We start from the raw sequence: 25,588 nt of genomic DNA, 5'->3' as shown, positions 1-25,588 counted from the left end.
TTCACGTCCAGGGCACCAGGTGTGGATGGGCTCATAGAGCAAAGTTTTCTGCCCCTCTTCCAGGTTTATGTTGGCACTGAGATTGCTGTTAAGCGGGAGAATGTAGTGTCCACATGACCAGTGGGCATGCAGAGGCTGGGTGTATCATTACCTTGGAGTGCATTATTACCCCAGATATGACATTTTGATTGAATGTTGACAAGCTTCTGTTGCAGCTCTATATGTTTCTACTGAGCATTTGATTTTGTTTTTGTTATAGCGCCCCATTGGGGGCTATCTAACTTGTTTAACTTTATTTCAAAAGAGTAGGGAGAAGACTCATTAAGAAGTGATAGCTCCTTTGTGTAGAATTTGATTTGTGAGTCTTGCTTGATTAGAAACAAACTTGTTTTATAAAGGCTATTGTTCAAGCTGGCCTTTGCATTTGTTTGACCAATTCCGATTCTGCTCGGCAATTGCTTTTTCAATCTCACTTCTAAAAATTGGTATCAGCAATTTGATTATTAATATTTTCAGATGATGAGCAGAAATCTTCCAATTATTTTTCCATGTGTACATTAGCAGTTAAACCCAGTTAAATGTAATTAGCTTTTAGTGCAACATATTTTTCTGATTAAATTCATTCCTTAGGGATGGAACAAAAGAAAAAAAAATCCAGAGTCAAATATAAGGAAATCAACTTAGTGTGGCTGGTTTGGATAACATATACAAAGTCTCATTAAAAAGCTGTTTCTGTGGGGGTGATCCCATCAGCTACCCAAATAGAAAATATGCAGTTATACCTGGTGTGCACAGATATAGCATATCTTTGTATTTTAGAGTGAATGAATGTGCAAAGTGAATCCTTATGTGTGCAGTCCTTTATAGCAATTCTTTTGTTTGGATGCTTACAGTAAGTGCTGATCTCTTTTCCTCTGGAATTAATGTACATATTCAGCAACAGATCTGCCATTATTTTTTCTGAGTGAGACCGTAGATATAGGAGCCAAATTAGGCCATTCTGTCCAGAGAGTATGCTCTGCCATTCAATCATGGCTGATATGGTACTTAATCCCATCCTCTTGCTTCCCTTACTAATCAATAACATAGCTCTGTCTTAAAGACATTCAATGACTCCCCCACAGCCCTCTGCATCTGTTCCACAGATTCACCAGCCACTGGCTGAAAAAGTACCTCCTTCTCTCGATTCTAAAGGTTCATTGATGAAGGTAGAGCAGTAGATGTGGTGTACAGGAATTTTAGCGAGGTGTTTGATAAGGTTACCCATGGTAGCATCATTCAGAAAGTAAGAGGCATGAGGTACAGGGAAATCTGGCTGTCTGCTTACAGAATTGGCTGGCCCATAGAAGACAGAGGGTGGTAGTAGATGGAAAGTATTCAGCCTGGAGCTTGGTGACTAATGGTGTTCCGCAGGGATCAGTTCTGGGACTGCAGCTCTTTGTGATTTTTATAAATGACTTTGATGAGGAAGCGGATGGGTGGGTTAATGGGTTTAGCGATGACACGAAGGTTGGTGGTGTTATGGAACATGTGGAGGGCTGTTGTAGGTTGCAATGGGACATTGACAGGATGCAAAACTGGGCTGATGAGTGGCAGATGGAGTTTAACCTGGAAAAGAGCAAAGTCATTCACTTTGAAGATCCAATCTGAATGTAGAATACAGGGTTAAAGGCAGAATTCTTGACAGTGTGGAGGAACAGAGGGCTCTTGAAGTCCATGTCCATAGATCCCTCAAAGTTTCCACCCAAGTTGATAAGGTTGGGTTTAGAAGGTGTATGGTGTGGTGATTTTCATTAGCGGGGGATTGGGTTTAAGAGCTGCAAGAATATACTGCAACTCTGTAGAGTTCTGGTTATACCACATTTGGAATATTGTGTTCAGTTCTGGTCACCTCATTATAGGAAAGATGTGGAAGCATTAGAGAGGATGCAGAGGAGATTTACCAGGATACTGCCTGGACTGGAGGGCATAACTTATGAAGAAAGGTTGAGGGAGCTAGGGCTTCTCTCATGGGAGAGAAGAAAGATGAGAAGCGACTTGATAGAAGTTAACAAGATGTTGAGAGGCTTAGATGGAGTGGATAGCCAGAGACTTTTTCCCGTGGTGGAAATGGCTATCACAAGGGGGCAAAATTTTAAAGGTGATTAGAGGAAGGTTTAGGGGAGATGTCAGTGGTAGATTCTTTTCACAGAGTGGTGGGTGTATGAAACGCATTGCCAGTGGTGGTGTAGAGTCAGATACATTCGGACATTTAAGCAACTCTTAGATAGACACATGGAAGATATTACAATGAAGGGTAAGTAGGTTAGTCTGATCTTATAATAGGATAAAAGGCTGGCACAACATCGAGGGCTGAAGGGCCTGTACTGTTTTATGTTCCTTCACTCTGGTTGCAGTCTCTCCTACTAATGGAAACATCTTATCCACATCCACCCCATCCAGTTGTCTCAGTATTCTGAGATCCCCAGAATAGAAATGTGAACATTTCACCCTTTTTAATAAGCCTTCAAACCTGAGACCTGTCCTCCTTGTGAAACTAATACCTTTTTCAATGGGACCTTTTGAAGTATTCCAGTGAACTAAGAGATCGGTAAACCTGACGTTTATCAGACTTGTTCCTGGGATGGCAGGATAGCCCAATGATAAGAGATCAGGCAAACTGGGCCTGGATTCTCTGGAGTTTCAAGGAATGAAAATTGACCTTATTGAAACTTACAAAATAGTCAAATGGTAGTCAGAGTGGATACAGGTAACGTTGAAGAATATAGGACTCAAATTAAAAGTAAGAGGAATGCACTTAGGTCTGGAATAAGGAGAATCTTTTTTTACTCAGAGGGTGATTAATCTTTGAATTCTTTGCCACAGCAGGCTGTGGAAGCTCAGTCTTTAAGTCTGTTTAAGGTTGGGATTGGTAAATGTCTGATTACCAATGGTGGACAGGGTTATGGGGGTGGGGTGGGTAAAAGGCACTGAAGTGTTTGATTAGCCATGATTGAACTGAAGGGAGGGGAAAATTGATGGGCTAAATAGCTTGCTACTATTCTTTTGTTTCTGACCCATAGTCATACAGAGGGAGAAATATATTCTAATGGATCTTTTGAGAGATTAATCTAATTTTTAAAAAATTCCAAAACTATATGTGTAAGTATTTCCCATGGGGTTGTATATAAGAAATTTAGATGAGGTGTATTCTTGGAGAGTTGGAACAATTGAACTAAGATGTGCTAATATTCCTAATTTATTTTTAGTTTTATATTATTTGTAATTATGCAATTGTTATTATATGTAACTATTTGTAATAGTGCAGTTTGGGAAGGTGAAGTTGGAGAATACTCTGCAGTTGAAGCTTTGAGATGCTGTGTGACAAGGCCAGTAGTTGTAGCAAGATGTAATTATGTTGTGATTTGCTTAAACTAGCAATTTCTATCACAAACAAGGATGTTAAAAATTTCTGTTGGAGGGTTGGAGGAAAATGAGGTTTTGCAGATGGAAAGTGTTGTAGGTGCAAGGTTAATATACCACAGATTGAACTCAAACAAATGCTGTATCTGGTACAAATGGTTGCAATTGTCATTAGTACAGATTTCTGAGTCATTCTTGAATATATAAAAAAGGCCAGCCTGACTTCTAAGTGGCCTTAGCAACTACTTCAGTCAATCAACCTCCAAATAACCAAAGCAGAGAAAACACCTTCCAAGTACCTTGGAGATGTCAGAGATCTCAATTGATCTATTTATTTTCTGAAGTATGTATTTTGCAATTTGATTAGCCTGGAATTTCATCTTCTAATCATATTCAAGATTCTCTTTAATTACACAGGAGTGCCCCTGAGCAGCAGAATAATCATATGTTGTTACATGGTATAATATCATCATTATCTGGAAACAGTACAAAACTATTAATTTGATATGATCAGTGCCAAGGAAATTCTACTAGTTTTTACAAATATACAAAATTATTTTAAGACTGCATATCCTGGAAACTCTCATTAAAATTAAATAATGACATGCAGCTTTAAAATTCAGTTATGATTTGCCGACGCATTTTACGTTATAAAGGAAAATGATCACATGATGTGGGCAGAATTCAACACAAATATTTCCTCTCAGGATGCCCCTTAGCAGTTTTCAATTTTAAAATGGGACAAGAAGTGATAAAGAGAAGGTCCAAATTTATATCTCCCTCTAGAACATTCTGGAACACGCAACTGTTCTGAAGAGTGTCTATGGTTCCTTAAGTGTTTGGATCCATTCATTTATGGAAAAGATGAAAATAGAAAAAAAAAACAAAATATGTAATTTACAGAGTTAATTTTCAAAATGCAGAAAAAAAATAACTGGACTCAGAGAAGAGTTAATTAGACTATGTCTTTTGTTCTAAATATTAATTTCTCCATTCTGCACTGCAATCACTATTCCCTAATTCCTTCTCTTTGACAGGAATATATTCTCAGCAGTGTTAAATTTTCACTCTCAGACAGTTAAGAAATTACTGGAGTTAGGTTTCTAAGAGATGTATTGTGTACTCATGCTGCAGCCTTCCTTGACTATGAAGTTTATTAAATTCTACAATAATTAAAGATGCATCATATAACCTTGCAATCCCATTTATTCGTTATTCACTCGTGGGATATGGGCGTCATGGGCCAGCATTTATTGCCTGTCCCTAGATGCACTTGTGAAGGTGGTGGTGAGCTGTCTTCTTCAACCTGCTGTAGATAGACTCACAATGCCATGAGGGAGGGAATTCCAAGATTTTGTGACAGTGACAGTGAAGGAAAGTTGATATATTTAAAAGTCAGGATAGTGAATGGCTTGATGAGGAACTTGCAGGTGGTGGATTCTCATGTATCTACTACCCTTGTCCTTCTAGGTGTAAGTGATCATGGGTTGGGAAGGTGCTATTTGAGGATCTCTGTTGAACTTCTGCTGTACATATTGTAGATAGTACACACCGCTGCTACCAAACGTCAGTGATGAAGGGAGTGGATGTTTGTGGATGTTATACCAATCAAGCGGGCTGCTCTGTCCTGGATGATGTCAAGCTTCTTGAGTGTTGCAGGAACTATACTTATCCAGGCAACTGGGGAGTTTTCCATCACACTCCTCACTTGTGCCATGTTGATGGTAGACAGGCTTTAGGGAGTCAGAAGATGAGTTACTCAGTCTAGGATTCCTAGTCTCTGACCTGCTCTTGTAGCCACTGTGTTTATGTGGTGAGTCCAGTTGACAATGACAATCCCCAGGAGGTTGATAGTGTTGGATTCAGTGATGATAACACCATTGAATGTAAAGGAGCAGTGAATAGATTGTTCCTTTTTGGAGATGGTCATAGCCTGGCATTTATTACTTGCCACTCATCACCCCAAGCCTGGATATTGTCCAGGTATTATTGAACAAACAATGCTTCAGTATCTGACGAGCTGCGAATGATACTGAACATTGTGCAATCATTCCTGATGAAGAGCTTATGCCTGAAACGTCGATTCTCCTGCTCCTTAACTGCTGCCTGACCTGCTGAGCTTTTCCAGCACCACACTCTCAACATTGTGCAATCATCAGCAGACATCCCTACTTATGATCTTATGATGGAGGCAAGATCATTGATGAAGTAGCTGAACATGATTCGGACAACCCTAAGGACTTCCTGAAGAGGTGTCCTGGAGTTGAGATGACTGACTTCCAACAACCACAATCATCTTTCTATGTGCCAGGTATGACTCCAACCAGCAGAGAGTTTGCCCCTGATACCATTGATTCCAGTTTTTGCTAGGGTTCCTTGATGGCACACTTGATTGAATGCAGCCTTGATGTCAAGGGCTGTCACTCTCGCCTCACCTCTGGAATTCAGCTCTTTTGTCCATGTTTGAAGCAAGGCAATGTAATGGGCTCAGGAGCTGAATGACCCTGGAAGAACACAAACTGGGCACTGAGCTGGTTAGAATCATAGAATTCCCACAGTGTGAAAGCAATCCATTTGGCCCATCGAGTCCACACTGACCCTCTGAGGAGTCCTACCTGACCTCCCACCCCCCACCTTAACCCTGAATTTCCCATGGCTAGTCCACTTAGCCTGCACATCCCTGGACTCTATTGACAATTTCGCATGGCCAATCCCCCTCACCTGGTTTTTATTGAGCAGCTGCTGCTTGATAGCTGTTTGATGACACCTTCCATCACTTTCTCAATTATCAAAAGTAGACTGATGGGGGAGTAATTGGCCGGGTTGGATTTCATAAAAGCCCTACAGTGTGGAAACAGTCCATTTGGACCAATTCCACATCAACCCTCTGAAGAGTATCACCCCCAGCCCCAACCACCCCCACCCTATAACCCTGCATTTCCCATGGTTAATCCACCTAGCCTATACACTGCTGGGCACTATGGACAATTGAACATTGCCAAGCCACCCCAGTGCACATCTTGGAAACTGGAGCATCTGAGGAAACACGCACAGACAAGGGGAGAATGTGCAAACTCCACACAGACAGTCACCTGAGGGTAAAATCGAATCTGGGTCCCTGGTGCTGTGAAGCAGCAGTACTAACCAATAAGCCACCCTCAATTTGTCCTGCTTTAGTGTACAGAACATACATGGGCAATTTTTACATTGTCAGATAGATGCCACTGTTGTATCTGTACTGGAAGAGCTTAGCTAGGGGAGTGAAAAGTTCCAAAGTACAAATCTTCAGTACTATTGCCTGAATGTTGTCAGGGCCCAAAACCAGTATTCAGTGCCTCCAACCATTTCCTGATATCATGGGGAATGAATCAAATTGTCTGAAGACTGGTATCTGTAATGCTGGCTACAACTGGAGGAGACTGAGATGAATCATCCACTTGGCACTTCTGCCTGAAGATTTTTGCAAAAGCTTCAGCCTTGTCTTTTGCACTGGTGTGCTGGGCTCTTCCATTATTGAGGATGGGGATTGTTGTAGAGCTTCCTCCTCCAGTGAGTTGTTTAATTGTCCACCACCATTCATGACTGGAAATGATGAGTGCAGAGCTTAGATCTGCTACATTAGTTGTGAGATCATTTCACTTACTGCTTAGGCTGTTTGGCATGCAAGTAGTCCTGTTTGGTAGTTTCACCAGGTTGACAGCTTATCTTCAGGTTTGCCTGGTGCTGCTCCTGGCATGCCCTCCTGCAATCTCTATTGAACCAGGGTTGATCCCCTGGCTTGATGGTAATGGTTGAGTGGGGGCTATGCCGGGCCATGAGGTTACAGATTGTGGTGAAGTAAAATTCTGCTGCTGTTCATGGCCCACAGTGCCTTATAGATGCCCAGTCTTGAGTTGCTGAATCTGGTTGAAATCTGTTTCATTTAGCACAGTGATAGTGCCACACAACTCTCAATGTGAAGGTAGGGGTTTGTCTCCGTAAGGATTGTGCAGTGGTCACTCTTACCATACAGTCACGGACAGACACATTGACAGCCTGCAGATTGGTAAGAATGAGGTCTAGTATGCCTTTCCCACTTGGTTCCCTCAGCACTTATTGCAGACCCAGTCAAGCAGCTATGACCTTTAGGACCCGACCAGCTCCACCAGTCATGTTGCTGCCAAGCCACGCTTAGTGGTTGACATTGAATGCCCCACCCAGAGTACGTTTTGTGCCCATACCACTCTCAGAGCTTCTGCCAAGTGTTGTTTAACATGGAGGAGTACTGATTCATCAGCCGAGGGAGGACGGTACATGATAGTCAGCAGGAGATTTCTTGCCCATATTTAACCTGAAGCCATGAAACTTCGTAGGGTCGGGAGTCAATGTTGAGGACTCCCAGAGCAACTTCGTCCTGACTGTATCCCACTGTGCTGCCAGCTTTGCTGGGTCTGTCCTTCCGGTAGAACAGGACATATCCAGGAATGGTGATGATGGTGCCAGGGACAGTATCAGTAAGGTATGCTTCTGTGACTATGAACTACGTCAGTCTGTTGCTTAATTGGTCTGTGAGACAGCTCTCCCAATCTTGGCACTCGTCCCCTGATGTTAGTAAGGAGGACTTTGCAGGGTCAACAGGAGTTTTTCTGCCATTGTTTTCTTTTTGGAGTCCGGGTTGATGCCAGGTGGTCTGGTTATTTTTATTTCTTTGGTGAGATTTTGTAGCAATTGATACAGCTGAGTGGCATGCAAGGCCATTTCAGAGTTCACAGTTAACCGAATTGCTGTGGGTCTGGAGTCATATGTCGGCCAGACCAGGTGAAAATGGCAGATTTCCTTCCCTGAAGGACATTAATGAGTCAGATGGGCTTTTTCTGACAATTGACAATAGTTTCACAGTCATCAGTAGATTCTTACTTCCAAGTTTTTTTTAATTGAATCCAAATTCCATCTGCTGTAGCAGGGTTCAAACCCAAGTCTCTAGAACATTAGCTGAGTTTCTGGATTAATACTGTCCATTGCTGCCCCGATCTGGGCTTAATCTTTGATTGGCTTTGTGGAACATCTGTAGGTTTGACACTCATCCAAAAAGCTGAAGTCTTAAATAAGCTAACATTCTAGACTGTCTATGTTTACCCTTCTGATTTAAACCATGGAACCTTTATGGTATTTAGAGTCATAGAGTCATAGAGATATACAGCACTGATACAGACCATTCACTCCAACCCGTCCATGCCGAACAGATATCTCAAACTAATCTAGTCCCACTTGCTAGCACCCAGACCATATCCCTCCTAACCCTTCCTCTTCATATACCCAGCCAGATGCCTTTTAAATGTTGCAATTGTACCAGCCTCCACCACTTCCTCCAGCAGCTCATTCCATACATGTACCACCCTCTGTGTGAAAAGGTTGCTCCTTAGGTCTCTTTGATATCTTTCCCCCTCTCACCTTAAACCTATGCCCTCTAGTTCTGGACTCCCCGCCCCAGGGAAAACACCTTGTCTATTTATCCTGTCCATTCCCCTCATGATTTTATAAACTTCTATATGGTCACCCCTCAGCCTCCAATGCTCCAGGGGAAACATTCCAGCCTATTCAACCTCTCCCTATAGCTCAAATCCTCCAACCCTGGCAACATCCTTATAAATCTTTTCCAAACCTTTTCAAGTTTCACAACATCCTTCCAATAGGAAGGAGACCAGAATTGCACATATTATCCCAAAAGTGGTCTAACCAATGTCCTGTACAGCCGCAACATGACCTCCCAACTCCTATACTCAATGCACTGTCCAAGAAAGGAAAGCATACCAAACGCCTTCTTCACAATCCTATCTACCCGCGATTCCATTTTTAAGGAGCTATGAGCCTGCACTCCAAGGCGTCTTTGTTCAGCAGCACTCACTAGGACGTTACCATAAAGTGCATGATGAAATTTTGTATCTATTTCAATGTCGAACATCAACATTTCTATCTGGAATTATGATTAACAGCCTTGCCTTCAAAAGAAATACTGTGGGTGCTGGAAAATCTTTTGGATTTTACTTAAATTTCTGATGCTTGACTAGTCCTTTAGATCGTCATAAACATGTTGCCTTGTGTTGTGAACAGCTGTACCTATTATATACAGTAAAAAAAGACAAGGAACTGCAGATGCTGGAAATCAGAAACAAACATAGAACTTGCAAGGAAAGCTCAGCAGGTCTGGCAGCATCTGTGGAGAGAAAACAGAGTTAATATTTTGGATCCAGAGACTCCTTTCAGAACTGTTTGTAGCTAGGAAAAGTTTGGTCTACATGCTGAAGATGGGGTGGGGGAAGGAAGGGAGGAGTAAACAATAGGTGGAGATTGTGACAAGGTCAGCCAGGTGTACCTCATAGAATATGAGTTCCCTGATTCGAGCTGTTAATCTGGTCCAATCAGGGAGACCTGATGTAGACAGGAGTGTCAGAGGTTTTGTTCACTCTGACAGCTGGCTCTGAGGGAGCTGGATCAGTGTCAAGAACTTTCCACTGTAAAAGGTGACTTGGTGATGGGATACCGGCCTCTGAGAGGTTATTGCAGAGGTGAAATTTAAAGCTTTTGTGAAGATCTGTAGCTCGGGAGCTGGTTGGATTTGTTGTTAGTCTGTTTGCCAAGCTGGTAGGTTTTTTGGAAGATGTTTTGCCCCTATCTAGGTGACACCACCACTGCAGTATTGTCTCCTATGAAGTGCTGCTGTACTGTTCCACTTTGAATTGATGTGGTTCTGTTTGAGCCGTTTCCAGTTGGCACTGGTTCTTGTTTTTCCGTTGCCGTGGTTTGTATATTGGGACCAGCTCAATGTGTTTGTGATTGGTGTCTGAGGATGAGTATCATGCTTCCAAGAATTCCCTTGCTGTTCTTTGTTTAGCGTGTCCTAGTATCATTGTGTTGTCCCAGTCAAAATCCTGGTTCTTGTGGTCTGCGTGTGGGGATACCAGGGAGAGTTGGTCATGTCACTTCGTTGCTGGTTGGTGTTCATGGATGTGGATCTCTAGCTGTCTGCCTGTTTGTTCTGCATAGTGCTTAGTGCAGTTGCTGCATGGGAAGTCTGGAGAGAGAAAACAATGGACAGAAAAAGGAACAGGACATGATCAGGTGTACCCTATAACTCTGTGGGAAGCTAGGAAAGTGATTGCTGGGCCTCTTACTAATATATATTTGTATCATCGATAGTCGCAGGTGAGGTGCCGGAAGACTGGAGGTTAGCTAATGTGGTGCCACTGTTTAAGAAGTGTGGTAAGGACAAGCCAGGGAATATAGACCAATGAACCTAACGTCGGTGGTGGACAAGTTGTTGGAGGGAGTCCTGAGGGACAGGATGTACATGTATTTGGAAAAGCAAGGACTGATTAGGGATAGTCAACATGGCTTTGTGCGTGGGAAATCATGTCTCACAAACTTGATTGAGTTTTTTGAAGAAGTAACAAAGAGGATTGGTGAGGGCAGAGTGGTAGATGGGACCTATATGGACTTCAGTTCAACAAGGTTCCCTGTGGGAGACTGGTTAGCAAGATTAGATCTCATGGAATACAGGGAGAACTATCCATTTGGATACAGAACTAGCTCAAAGGTAGAAGACAGAGGATAGTGATGGAGGATTGTTTTTCAGATTGGAGGCCTGTGACTAGTGGAGTGCCACGAGGATCGGTGCTGGGTCCACTACTTTTTGTCATTTATAAAAATGATTTGGACGTGAGCATAAGAGGTATAGTTAGCAAATTTGCAGGTGACACCAAAATTAGTAGACAGCAATGAAGGTTACCTCAGAGTACAACGGGATCTTGATCAGATCGGCCAATGGGCTGAGGAGTGGCAGATAGATAAATGCGAGGTGCTGCATTTTGGAAAGGCAAATCAGAGCATATTTATACCCTTAATGGTAAGGTCCTAGGGAGTGTTGCTGAACAAAGAGACCTTGGAGTGCAGGTTCATAGCTCCTTGAAAGTGGAATCACAGGTAGATAGGATAGTGAAGAAGGCGTTTGGTATGCTTTCCTTTATTGGTCAGAGTATTGAGTACAGGAGTTGGGAGGTGATGTTGCAGCTGTACAGGACTTTGGTTAGGCCACTTTTGGAATGCTGCGTGCAATTCTGGTCTCCTTCCTATCGGAAAAAATGTTGTGAAACTTGAAAGGGTTCAAAAAAGATATGTAAGGTTATTGCCAGGATTGGAGGATTTGAGCTATAGGGAGAAGTTGAATAGGATGGGGCTGTTTTCCCTGAAGCGTCGAAAGCTGAGAAGTGACCTTATAGAAGTTTATAAAATCATGAGGGACATGGATAGGATAAATAGACAATGTCTCTTCCCTGGGGTGGGAAGTCCAGAACTAGAGGGCATAGGTTTAGGGTGAGAGGAGAAAGATATGAAAGAGACCTAAGGGACAACTTTTTTCACACAGAATGTGGTATGTGTATGGAATGAGCTGCTGGAGGAAGTGATGGTGGCTAGTACGATTGCAACATTTAAAAGACATCTGGTTGAGTATATGACTAGGAAGGGTTTGGAGGGATATGGTCTGGGTGCTGGCAGATGGGACTAGATTGTGTTGGGATATCTGTTCGGCATGGATGAGTTGGACTGAAGGGTCTGTTTCAGTGCTGTACATCTGTATGACTATGACTCTATGAATGGGTAAAGGTCAGCCTGAGGGAAATCACAGCAACCACAGTAACAGCTGCCTGTTTACTTTCTTCTTTCACACTATTCAAGGCTCCAGACACACCTTCCAGGTGAAGCAGTGATTTACCAGCACTTCACTCAATCTGGTCTCCTGTATTTGCTGCAGACAATGTAGTCTCCACAATGCTGGGGAGACAAAATGCAGACCGGGCGACTGCTTTGCAGAACATCTACGTTCTGTTCACAGAAATGACCCTGAGCTTCCAGTTGCTTGCCACTTCAACACATTATGTTCCCAGGTCACCATGTCTGTCTTGGGTTTGCTGCAGTGCAGAATACCAGCAACACATTTTCTGCTGTGAACCCTGCAGCTTTCAGGACTCCATATCAAGTTGAATAATTTTAGGGTCTGAGCTACTTCTCCAACATCCTTACCCCAACCCTTACACACCAGGCCTTGTCATCACAATGGCATGCTACTACAAACAACACATTGTCAGCTACTAATAGTCCCAAGGAGCATCTATTGATTCTCCCAGGCTAACCTTTACCCATGCAGTTGTCTTTCCAACTCCTGTTCTCTTTCTCTCTGGGCCTCATTTCCGTCTCTTGTTTACTCTTTCCATGCTCCCCGCCCCGCCCCCTAATTTCCATCGTCAACATATATATGAATTTTTTCCTAGCCACAATCAGTTCTGAAGAAGAATCACTGAATCTGTAATTTCTGTGTCTGTTTTTAAAGTAATTGCTAGATTATTTTTTTTTGTGAAGGATGAAACTTTGTCACTACCATACTTGTGCTGTACATTAATTGTCTAATATGCTGTTCTTTAAATATAACTAAAAATAAATTTGTTTATATGGCTTTAGTTTTAAGCTACCCTCCATTTTCTTGAATGACTGTAGACTTTGTAAGAATCCTACAAGCAAACAATTATAATTTTTCTTTAGATGTTACACAAGGACTTAACATTAAGAATATAACTGTAGGAGATGGATGTAATATATGTGTTTTCATAAGCCCCAGTATGAGACTTGTCTGCTTTTGTGTTGCTCAGTTATGTACTTGAATGTATTACTGCTCAGGATAGGGACAGCATTTAATAATGCATTCTGCTCACTTTGGTGAAACCTTCTCTTGGTAGAAAGAACTATACTTTCTCGCAGATAATTGTGATTGAAAGCTGTATCTTGACATGCTGTGGATATTGGCACTTCATGTCCCCCGGCCAAGGTGCACACCAATGCGGCTGTAGCATTAGAAAAAAACATGCTTTCAATGGATCAATAATTGCTACATCTTTCTATTTAAAGAAAATACACTTTTTTTGTAATAAGCAAACACTAAATGCAGAAACAACAACAAATTTCTGGAGAAACTCAGCAAGTCTGTAGAGAAAGCAGAGTTAACATTTCGGGACCAGTGACCCTGCTTCAGAACACAGAAATATTCAGTCCTCCCAGTAACAGCTGTTATAATTAATCACTGATGTTAGATTCACCTAATAGTAGTTTCCACTTATTCAACAAATGGCATCATGATCTGGAAGCATTTGATTTTGTAGGTATCCTCCTTACTGCCAATAGTGTGAGAATGTGAATGCTCAAATCCACCAGGTGGTGCTATCCAACAGTCTATAGATAAAAATTATAAATAATTTACACAATGTGCTTGCTCAATAGGTGAAAATAAGTTCATAAGTTCATTTTTTTTGACAGGCTGCCTGTTTTATTTCGACCATGTTTATAGTTTCACCTTTTTTGTTTCTAACTGGTAATATTTCCTAGCTTCCATACTAAATTCTCTTGAAGCAGCAAGTATTTATACCTCAATTCTGTTTTATCCTGTACTCAGAGTCAGAATATACATAGAATCATAGAGTTGTACCGCATGGAAACAGACTTTTTGGTCCAACTCATCCATGCTGACCAGATATTCCAAAATTAATCTAGTCCCATTTGCCAGCATTTGACTGTTAAGCGAAGGTATTTTCTGAACTCTACAATGCCTGTATGATCACTATGACACAACTCCTCACATGCATGCTTAATAGCTGTCCTTAGAGTAAACGTATAGTTAACCCTTTACAAAAGTTTCATAAATGTTGAATGAAATAATGGACAGTTCATTTGTTTCTCGTGCAATTAGTTAGGTGATGGTCCACCCAGTGGACTCTGAAGGTCTTTGTGTAACACAATGTGTACCTTCAACATCCAACTAAACTGGCTAGTAGATCAATGTTTTCAAACTGAATCCAGTTAGTGCTACCTGCAGCCATGCAACACTCCCCAATACTGTACCAGAGTCTCATTGGCAATGGAAACTGGTGTAAAGTCAGTTGAGTTTTTTGAAGAAGTTAAGAGGATTGATGAGGGCAGAGTGGTGGACATATGGTCCATATGGTCTTCAGTAAGGTATTCAACAAGGTTCCTCATGGTAGACTGCTTCGCAAGGTTAGATCTCATGGAATACAGGGAGAACTATCCATCTGGATACAGAACTGGCTCGGAGATAGAAGACAGAAGGTGGTGGTGGAGGGTTGTTTTTCAGGCTGGAGGCCTGTGACCAGTGGAGTGCCACAAGGATTGGTGCTGGGTCCACTACTTTTCATCATTTATATCAATGATTTGGACGTGAACATTGAGGGTATAGTTTATAAGTTTGCAGATGACACCAAAATTGGAGGTGTAGTGGACATTAACAAAGGTTACCTCAGATTACAATGGGAGCTTGATTAGATGGGCCAATGGGCTGAGGAGTGGCAGATGGAGTTTAATTTAGATAAATGTGAGGTGCCGCATTTTGGAAAGGGAAATCAGCAGGATTTATACACTTAATGGTAAGATCCTAGGGAGTGTTGCTGAAGAGACCTTGGAGTGCAGGTTCATAGTTCCTTGAAAATGGAATCGCAGGTAGATAGGATAGTAAAGAAGGCGTTTGGTATGTTTTCCTTTATTGGACAGCTCATTGAGTATAGGAGTTGGGAGGAGCTGTCGAGGATATTGGTTAGACCACTTTTGGAATATTATGTGCAATTCTGGTCTTCTTCCTATTCGAAGGATGTTGTGAAACTTGAAAAGGTTCAGAAAAGATTTACAAGGATGTTGCCAGGATTGGAGGATTTGAGCTACAGGGAGAGACTGAATAGGCTGGGGCTGTTTTCCCTACAGCATTCGGGGTTGAGGGGTGACCTAATAGAGGTTTATAAAATCATGAGGGGAATGGATAGAGTAAAGAGACAGTCTTTTCCCTGCGGGTGGGGGAGTCCAGAACTTGAGGGCATTGATTTAGGGCAAGAGGGGAAAACTTTAAAAGAGACTTGAGGGGCAATGTTTTCACGCAGAGGGTGGTGAGTATATGGAATGAGCTGCCAGAGGAAGTGGTGGAGGCTGGTACAATTGCATCATTTAAAAGGCATCTGGATGGGTACATGAATAGGAAGGGTTTAGAGGGATATGGGTCGAGAGTGTGGTGCTGGAAAAGCACAGCAGGTCAGGCAGAATCCCAGAGCCCTTCACCTTGCCCGAAACGTCTATTCTCCTGCTCCTTGGATACTGCCTGACCTGCTGTACTTTTCCACCACCACACTCTCGACTCTACCCGCCAGCATCTGCAGTCCTCACTTTCTCCTTAGAGGCATATGGGCTGGGTGCTGACAAATGGGACTAGGTTAGATTGAGATATCTGGTCGGCATGGATGAGTTGACTCTCAGAGTCTGTTTCCGTGCTGTACACCTCTATGACTCTAAGCTTGTGCATTTCTATTGGATTCATAATCTTGAGTCTTCTCAGAAATAAACATGGTCTAGAATGAGTGAAAAAAGCAAATTTGTTTCAAAATTGTTTATCATAAAATTATGCTGTTGTCTAGAGAATATATATCACTGATATCTGTAAGCATACAAAAAAATACACAGCCCTCATTTGGCAGCAGGAATATGACTCACAGCCTGGTAATTTGAGAAAGGCCTTGTTGACTGTGCATTTACCTGTCTCAGGTTGATTGTGCAATGTCAAAGCAGCAGCTTGTACTTGAGAGAGATCAACATTGCATCACATTTTCTGTTTACTAAAAGTAAACATATGTTTGCAATCTTGCTCTCCATCCAGAGCAAAAATGTTGAACACCAGATAACCTTGTGCTGTCCAACTCCTGACCAACAGCATTAAAAGATAGCAAGGTAACAGTAGCAAATGTGACAGACACCAATAGTTAGTACAACGTATTTCTTTTAATAAATCATCTAACAAGCCAATTACAAACAACATGCAAAACTCTCAATTAACACACTATATTACGTCTCACCAAGTTGACTTGTCTCAGACTAGTTGGTCTGTTACTGAGTCTCTGTGCAAGGGTTCGATGCAAGGATAAGACTGGGAAATGGACCCAGAGAGCACATGTCACATTTCGTTGGAGGGATGGTGGAAGCTGATGCAATATTAACTTTCAGAAGAGAATTTGGCACATGAAAAGGCCAGCAAATTACAGGGCTATGAGGAAAGAGCAAGGGATTGGGTTTTGAAAAGAAACAGTGAGGTCTGAGGAGATGATTGACCTGCTCCTGCTGTCTAAGGTTACATGCTCTTCTTGTGACTGGTGATAGCAAACTTTTTTATATGTTAACTTTAAGCCAATCAAAAAATTTCTTGCAATAGTTATACGTCTCAAAATACAAGATGCTGCTGTTATACTGTATTATCACCCTGAGATAGGTAGTTGCAGAGTTTGGTTCACAATCAACAACATCCTTGTCAAATTACTTGACTATGAATCACATTCCTGGTGCTGGGAGAGAGCTAGATCTATATGAGCATCACTTTGCTCAAAAAAGACAAAGTCTTTTTAAAAGGTGATTTAATTTTCTTTCAAAAGGTGACTCAATCCACTTACGTTGGAGTACTAAAGGAAGAGAGTACAATTCAAACACTACAGCAGTGTAAACTTTAAAACAAATTATTGAAACTGAACTGGATCAATACAGAGTCAATAGATGTGGAGCTGGAAAAGCACAGCAGGTCAGAGAGCATCCAAGGAGCATTAAATTAGCATTAAATGTCAGTGTTTCGGGCCAAAACTCCCTTTCTGGTCCTTGGATGCTGTCTGACTGTTGTGTTTTTCCAGCTTCACATCTACTGACTCTACCTTTCAGTATCTGCAGTCCTTACTGTTTCCTGGATCAATTTGGAATCCTGTTAAAGTATGGATTTGCATTAATATGCCAATGTTCATGAGTGATCTCAAAATTGCTATATAAGAGTCAGGATCTTTTGAAATGTAATTGCTATTATATATTACAAAATGCAGCAGCCAATTTATACACAGCTCAATCCCAAGAACAGCAGTGTTTTAATGACTATGTAATCTGTGATGTTTAGTGAAATTGAAACAGGAAGGAAAACTTCCTTGCTCTTCTTTGAAATAATGCCATGGGTTCTCAAACTCGCATGTAAGCAGGTAAATGATATCTTGGCTGAATTCACCAAGGCTCCTTAGGTAGCACCTTTCAAACTCACAATGACTATTATCTATAAAGACAAGTACAACAAAAACATAGGAATGTCACCATGTGCAAGATCCCCTCAAAGCCACACATCATTCTGACTTCAAAATGTACTACCTTTCTTTGGTGTCACTGGGTCAAAATCCTGGAACTCCCTACCCAATGGCATTTCAAGTCTACTTACAACAAATGGAAGGTAGCTCACCACCATCTTTTTAACAGCAATTAGTTATTAGCATTAAATGCTGGCCCAGCTAGTGATGCCCACATCCAATGAGTGAATAAGAAAAGAAATGTTGCATCCAAAAGACTGCACTGGAGTATCAGACTTGTTTCTTTTTGGAATGAGACCTCAGACGCTGTTTCAGGAAGAGTACTACATCTGGGACACAGCTGACAAACAAGTTCATGTAATTTTCAGGGAGGAGAGGACATGAATCGTAAAATCCCTACAGTGTGGAAGCAGGCCATTCAGACCATCAAGTCCAAACTGCTATTCTGAAGACCATCCGACTCAGAAACACCCCCCCACCTATCCCTGTAACCTTGCGTTTCCTCTGGCTAATCCACCTAGCCTGCACATCCCTGGACATTACCAGCAATTTAGCACATCCAATCCACTGCACCTGTACAGTATTGGACTCGGGGAAGACACTGGAGCACCCAGAGGAAATCCACACAAAAGGGGGAAGAATATGCAAGCTCCACACAGTCACTTGAAGGTAGAATTGAACCCAGGTCCTTGGTCCTCTGAGGCAGCAGTACTAACCACTGATCCAACGTGCCACCTGGCATGGAGAGGTCTGAGAATTGTGGGCAAGACAATTAGATTTCTCACCTCTCTTCTGCCCCTCACTGTCACTCAACAGCTGATAAATGCAATAGTACTCTTTTTTAGTGGTTCCATTATTAACCCAGCCTCTGTTTGTTATTTCTTCCTTCTCTGTGAACTGACAGAAAATAAAAATGAAATTTGTATTTTTTCTTTGGAAAGCTAATGTTTCAAAAGATCCTTGAAAAAAACCTTAGTATGGAGAAGAAAAATCAAAGATTATATATTTTTCCAAAGCTAAGAACAAAATGTAACTGCAATTAAGACTTTTTTTTTGTTCGGACAGGAGCTAAAAATGATAGTCAGATGACAGTAAAAGTCTTTTGTAAGATTAAAATGGAGACGTCCTCTGCAAAACTAAAGAAATACCAGTGATTTTAAGCATTAATACTATAAACTGAATAATTATTATCTCCAGGAAGGGAAGCAAATGCCTTTGGTGATCAAAAGCTAATTAGTGCCAGGTTACAGACACAGTCCATTCAGGTAAAATCAAATGAAAGCTAATGTGATGAGTAGAATAGACAAACTAAAAGCTGAAACAAATTGGGTCTGTTCTCAAAGGCTTGGCATACTATTAACAGCATGAATTCTCCAGTAACATGGTGATTTTAGATAATATCCAAGTTTACATGTTTTCTTTCCATTTTTCCTTTTCTTTAATGAATGACTTAATAGCTAATGAGAGTCTCTACCTGTTGAAAATGGTGTGAATCATTGATATGTGTTGTGCGCTTTGATAGTGTCATTGACCATGGACAAAAGATACTGATGTATTAGGAATGGAAGAAGATATAAATATGGAGTTAGAAGCTAATTCTTCTTCAGTGCAACAGCAAGACTGGAACGTTTCTGTCAAGTGTATGCTGTATATGTGTGTGTGCTCGCTGCTGTAACACATTCACCAAGATGGAAACCATTTCAGTGAAAGTAATGTTTACCTGTGTTTTTATGAGTTGGGGAGTTGGGTAAAGTAAAACTTGGAAAGGGGGGAAAAACTATGATTAGAAGAAAGGTTCTTTGAAAAAGAAAAGTAGTTGATCTGAAACATTAATTTTGTTTCTCTCTCCATGGATGTTGGTAGATCTGTTGAGTATTTTCAGTATCTTCTGTTCATTTTATAAAAAAGAGAGGCCAGATATGCCAAGACAATTGAAGAAAAATGTGGAAGAATTACTTTTGATATTTGACATTTATTGTTCACTTTCTGAATTGCAGTCATGTTTGATTGGAATGCATTTACCTCTGTTATATATCTATATTTCTTGTAGTTAGCAATGTCTTACGACGAGAACTACTGTCATTTGTTTTCTTCCTTAACACATTGGCTTCCTTTTAAAGGTTGTTTTCTATGGAATCTGTTTTGGTGTCGGAATCAGCTTTATGTTATGTAATTTATTTGTCAGACATAGGTGGCACAGTGACTCAGTGGTTAGTGCTGCTGCCTCACAGTACCAGGGACCAGGATTTGATACCAGCCTCAGGTGACTGCCTGCACGGAGTTTGCACATTCTCCCTGTCTCTGGGTTTCCTCCGGGTGTTTCAGTTTCCTCCCACAGTCTAAAAGTGTGCAGCTTAGGTGGATTGGCCATGTTAAATTGCCCATAGTATCCAGGGCTAGGTGGGTTAGCCATGGGAAATGCAGGGTTACAGGTTCAGGGTGGCCTGGGTGAATGCACTTCGGCCAATCAGTGTGGACTTGATGGGCCGAATGCCCTGCTTCCACACTGTAGGGGAATCTATGAAATAGAAGTGTCTTTCCTTGCAGTGTGTTTAAAACTAATTTTACCCCAATTTCTTTTAAGTTCTACATGTCCCAACTCATCCTCCAGATGTTAAGGACAGACCAATGAGCTGCCATCAGGCCTTGGAAATGACTCTGAAGCATATTCTAGAAGATTGCTGCTATTTTCCCATTGCTTCTCTTTTTGTTGGAGAATTATCTGATTACCACTCAGCACTTCGAGCAGTTAAGCAGCTGAGAGTGGAAGGTTACCTTGTTTGATGCTGATGAGGATCTCCCTGCTTGTTCAGAGTTGCTCAAGTGAAATGTTTGCATTTTAATTGTTGCTCTACATCTGCATGAATGTAATGTTAAATCAGTTCTGTCAAAGACTGTGGATGTGATGCCTGAAAGGGTAGTAAAAGGGGGTCCAACAGCAACTTTCGAAAAGAGAATGGGAGAAATGCTTTCAAATGGAGATGTTAGCGTGCCTGTGGGAAAAGTGAGATCTTTCGAAGGGAAGCTGAATGGTCTTCTGTCAGATTCCATTAAGCTACCACAAAGCATTTTCAACCAATTCTTTTAATTTGCTTTTAACAGCAAATCCATTCCAAGTTGCTTTTATTAAGTGATGGAAATGCTCATAATTCTAACCAGTTGTGAGATATGAAGCTAAGTATAATTTCATGGATTGTCCGTAAAAGCGAGTTATTTGGCACAGCACACCATTTCGTGAATTATGATGCTGGACGTGTGTAATATAGTTGGCTTCACAAATATTGCAGTAATCAATGGGAAAATGGATCAAGGTGTACGGAACATATCAGTTTCTGAGCACATCTCTGTGCTAATGAAGGCAGGCTGGCATGGTGGCTCAGTGGTTAGCACTGCTGCCTCACAATGCAAAGGACCTGGGTTTGATCCTAGTCTCGGGTGACCGTCTGTGTGGAGTTTGTACATTCTCCCTGTGTCTGTGTGAGTTTCCTCCTACAGTCCAAAGGTTTGCGGGTTGAGTGAATTGGTTAGGGGGAAATGTAGAGTAATAGGGGAATGGGTCTTGGTGGGTTACTCTTCAGAGGGTGGTGTGGACATGCTGAGCTGAAGGGCCTGTTTCCACACTGTAGTAATTCTAATTCCTGTGCATGTCAGCCAGCCAGCCTGCTCTATCATATTGATTTGCATGTATCTTTGCCACCAATGTTCTATTTCCTTCTGAAATATCTGTCATCATTCACTTATTATGCTGTGTAAAGACAGTTTTCAGACTATTTGTCCAATTCTCACTTTCACTGTGTATCTGCAGTAATGAATTTTGTTTGTTATCTTGTTTAAATATTATTACGCCTTCATGCATTCTTTATCCTCCTAGTCCTGGCTGTGTTCCAGTTTGCTTATCTTTGTTCGTCTTTTTCCCCAGGGGATGCATGTTGATGTCATGTTCCTGCCAAGATCCATTGGTACGGCTTAATTTCCACTGTTATTAATAAGGTAGTTGTAGTGAGTTAGGATTTTCACATTATTGTTATTAAGCACATTCAACTTGAATGCGCTTATCACATAGAAAATGTCAAATGACAACCAAAGGCACATTATAATTGAGGTGGAGCTATGGCTGTGAATATTATAAAGGAGTTTAAGATGAACCCTCTTACTTCTGTGAGAAGAGCAATTATAAACCTTGAGCAAAATTCTCAATGCATTTGCATTCATAAATATATGGGGCATGAAATACAAATAATAGGTTTTGATGCATGTTGGTTAGAAAAATTGCAGACTAGCACAGGTGTGGCTCTGGCAATGTTGTTTTAGTTACAGATGCTCACTTCAATAGGAACTGCCTCCCTGCAGCTGAGGTAACTCATTTGTGCATGTGTTGAACAAATTTCGGACAACGTTCAGTGATAAAGTAAATTAACCACTCTCTCAACAATCAAACACTTTGACAACCCTGTTTTCCCCTTTGCCGTGTTACCACCACGTACTAAAGTATACACGGCAATGAGGTTTTCCAAAAAGTATTCTTTCATGGGATGTGAGCATCACGAGTATGCAGGAGCAGAGACACAAATCACGGGCCCTGGTGGTGCTCATTGGGGCCTGAGGAGGATCAGGCAATGTCATTGGGACCTCTGTGCCCAGGCTCAGCTCAGAAGACTAGTATTTTATTGCTCACCTGTGATTTGCCCCTTGAACTGAATGGCTTGTGAGTAGTTAAGAGTCTTTTATTTATTCATTGATGGGATATGGGCATCACTGGCCAGACCAGCATTCATTGCCCATCCCTAATTACCCAGAGGGCAGTTGAGAGTCAACCACATTGCTGGGGGTTTGGAATTACATGTAGGCTGGACCAGGGACAAATGGATTTATTTATTGTCACATGTACTGAAGTACAGTGAAAAGCTTTATGAGCAGTACCGGCAGATCATAGTAAGCAAGGATGTACAGAGCAAAAGATTTTAACAGAGGCATGTAGGTAATATTGCACAGGGTATACAAGAGAGGGCAGCACGGTGGCTCACAGTGCCGGGACCCAGGTTCAATTCCAGCCTTGGGCGATTGTCTGTGTGGAGCTTGCACATTCTCCCCATGTCTGCGTGTGTTTCCTCCAGGTGCTCTGGTTTCCCCCCCACAATCTAATGATGTGCAGGTTCGGTGGATTGTCCATGCTGAATTACTTGTAGTAGGGGAAATGTCAAGGAAATAAGGGAATGGGTCAGTGTGGACTTTCTTGGTCAAAGAGCCTGTTTCTACACTGTAGGTATTCTAAGTTAAAAAAATCAGCATTATTTGAGGCAGTAGCCTTCCCTCAATGACATTAACGAAACAAATGGGTTTTTTCCCAAAAACTGGTATTTGTTTCATGGCCATCATTAGACTCTCAATTCCTGATTTTTAGCTGAATCCAAATTCCACTATCTGCCATGCCAGGATTTGAACCGGGGTCCCTGGTTGCTGGCATCTCTGGATTAATGGTCTAGTAATAATGCCGTGAGACCATTGTCTCCTCCTGAACCACTTTACTCTGGTTCCCAAGTCACATGCCAGTCAGACTAGCTAAGGAAAGCAGATCTCTTTCACTAAGGGAATGAGATGGGTTTTTAGACCAATCATTGGTAGATTTATGATTATCATTACCAAGACTAGTTTTCAATTCCAGATTTTGATTCATTTGAATTTAAATTGCAGGAGCTGTCATGGCATGATTTTCACCCACATCCCAGAACATCAGCCTGGGTCTCTGAATTGCCAATCTAGTGGCATTGCCACTATTCCATCATCTTCCCCCAGCTATGAAGCTCGCATGGCCACTCATGGTCAATGTTACTTGTATTTTATTAACCAAATGGATAAATGGTCAAGCAATAAGTGCAAAATGCTGAGTTCTGGAGCAGAGTTGTATTGGACTATGTTATTTCTGGTTTTCTCTCTTCACAGATGTTGCCAGACTATTTCTCCCACGTCTTTTGTTCTTATTTCAAAATGCTGCAGATTCTGGAGTAAAAACACAAATACTTACAAGATATCAGAATGTCAAGGAAGAACTAGAGAGAGAGAGACCTTAAGGAATGACATTTGCTTGATTCCTAATGAGTTATTAGTGATAGGTGTTGGACGACACCTGTTTACGCCTATCTTAAAACAGTGTCTTCCTTCTAAGAGTTCTCTCTTTGTCTTGCAGAGGTTGTGTGCCATTCTGACTCTGGTCCTGCTCTACTCATTAGCCTTCGCCTCTCCCAACATCCCCAAATGTTGTCGTCAACAAACCTGCTCCTGCCAGGTTATTAATCTCCTGCATGGAGCTGGAAACCATGCAGCTGGCATCCTCACTCTGGGCAAGAGGAAGACAAGTGCTCAGCCTTTCCATAGCCGCCTCTATCACCTCCTTCATGGCTTAGAGAACCAGGCTACTGGCATTCTTACAATGGGCAAAAGACACGAACCTCAGACCCTTTCACTGGAAGAAGTGGGAAGATGTCAAAATATTACTTCACTCCTGGAAACATATTTCAGTTGGGTTCTAAACCTAGATATACAGACCTATGCAGAGATTGAACTGGGCAATAAAGGTTTAAACCCTAGAGAATGTTTAAGCCAACTTTTGAAACTATGTATGTATGGACAGCAGTAATACCTTAGTGACTTAGTTCTTCCATATCTGTGGCTTGGATGGTTTCTGTCCATTATCTTGGAGATAGTTATCAGTGTTTGTTGGTTTTAAAAATGGCAGTTTCAAAGATTATTGTAGTGCAAAGCAATCTGAAAATTTTCCTGTGCCCGAATGTCTGTATTGCGAACATTAATGTCAATCTATACAAATGTATCCTTCTGAAAATAAAGTGAAACTTTAAAGTTTACCCGCAGCAAAAGAAATGTTCTCTGTTACATCTTGTATCTTAATTTTCTATTTTTAATACATTGATATTTAAATACATTCTAAAATTGGCAAACGTGGTTTCAGTTGGTCTTTTAACAGCCAGCTTTCTTTCAACTATGCTCACAAGTCACATGACACCAGATTTATTTGAAGTCACAAGCTTTGGGAGTGCTACTCCATCAGGTGACTTCACTTGATGAAGGAGGACTGCTCTGAAAGCTTGTGATTCCCAGTAAACCTGTTGGACTACAACCTGGTGTCCTATGACTTCTGATCTTATCCACCCCAGTCCAATACCGGCACCTCCACATTCTTTCAACAATGAATGTTCAGGTCTGGACTGCAGACCTTCCATTTGTCTGTGTTATCTCTTACCTAGGTGCACATAGGGATTAAATCTGATTTATTGCCCCACAGTCTAATAGCATCTTGAAGGTCTGGCAAGATTCCATTTGAGCTCCAGTTCAATGAGATTTATGAGAGACCTTTTTCGGATAAGTGTATCTCACTAATTTTGCAGTGTTTTTTCGGATCCCAGCCACTTTCGAGGCAAGTCCAAGAGTTGGTGTTTTTTTTATTCATCTCTGAGATGTGGGTGTTGCTGGCTGGTTAGTGTTTATTGCCCACCCTTAATTACCCTTAAGGTGGTGGTGAGCTGCCTTCTTGAACCACTGCAGTTCCCCTGCTGTGTTTTGACCCACAATGCCATTAGGGAGGGAATTCCAGGATTTTGACCCAGCGACAGTAAAGAAAACGCAATATTTCCAAGTCAGGATGGTCAGTGGCTTGGAGGGGATCTTAAACATGGTGTTGCCATACATCAGTTAGTGTGGATATTTTAAATCTGTTTGGACAGGATATTAGGTAGATTAGATTAGATTCCCTATAGTGTGGGAACAGGCCCTTCGGCCCAACAAGTCCACACGGACCCTCCCAAGAGTAATCCGCCCAGACCCATTTCCCTCTGTCTAATGCATCTTACACTATGGGCAATTTAGCATGGCCAATCCACCTGACTGGCACATTTTTGGACTGTGGGAGGAAACTGGAGCACCCAGAGGAAACCCACACAGACACAGGGAGAATGTGCAAACTCCACACAGACAGTCACCCAAGGCTGGAATCA

General features: G+C 41.6%; 1 protein-coding gene across 1 annotated transcript; it reads left to right on the top strand.

The window, feature by feature from the left end:
• Positions 1-24,442, top strand: hcrt (hypocretin (orexin) neuropeptide precursor). The gene is made up of 3 exons (XM_043674967.1): positions 1-19; positions 21,502-21,541; positions 23,767-24,442. Exons 2-3 carry the CDS (start codon positions 21,509-21,511, stop codon positions 24,214-24,216), a joined length of 483 nt encoding a protein of 160 aa, XP_043530902.1. The 5' UTR covers positions 1-19; positions 21,502-21,508; the 3' UTR covers positions 24,217-24,442.
• The last annotated feature ends 1,146 nt before the right edge of the window (positions 24,443-25,588 follow it).

The sequence above is a fragment of the Chiloscyllium plagiosum genome, chromosome 33 (genome assembly GCF_004010195.1).
Source record: "Chiloscyllium plagiosum isolate BGI_BamShark_2017 chromosome 33, ASM401019v2, whole genome shotgun sequence".
Lineage (NCBI taxonomy): Eukaryota > Metazoa > Chordata > Chondrichthyes > Orectolobiformes > Hemiscylliidae > Chiloscyllium > Chiloscyllium plagiosum.
The sequence above is the reverse complement of the archived record's forward strand: the minus strand, read 5'-3'. Positions and strand labels throughout refer to the sequence as shown.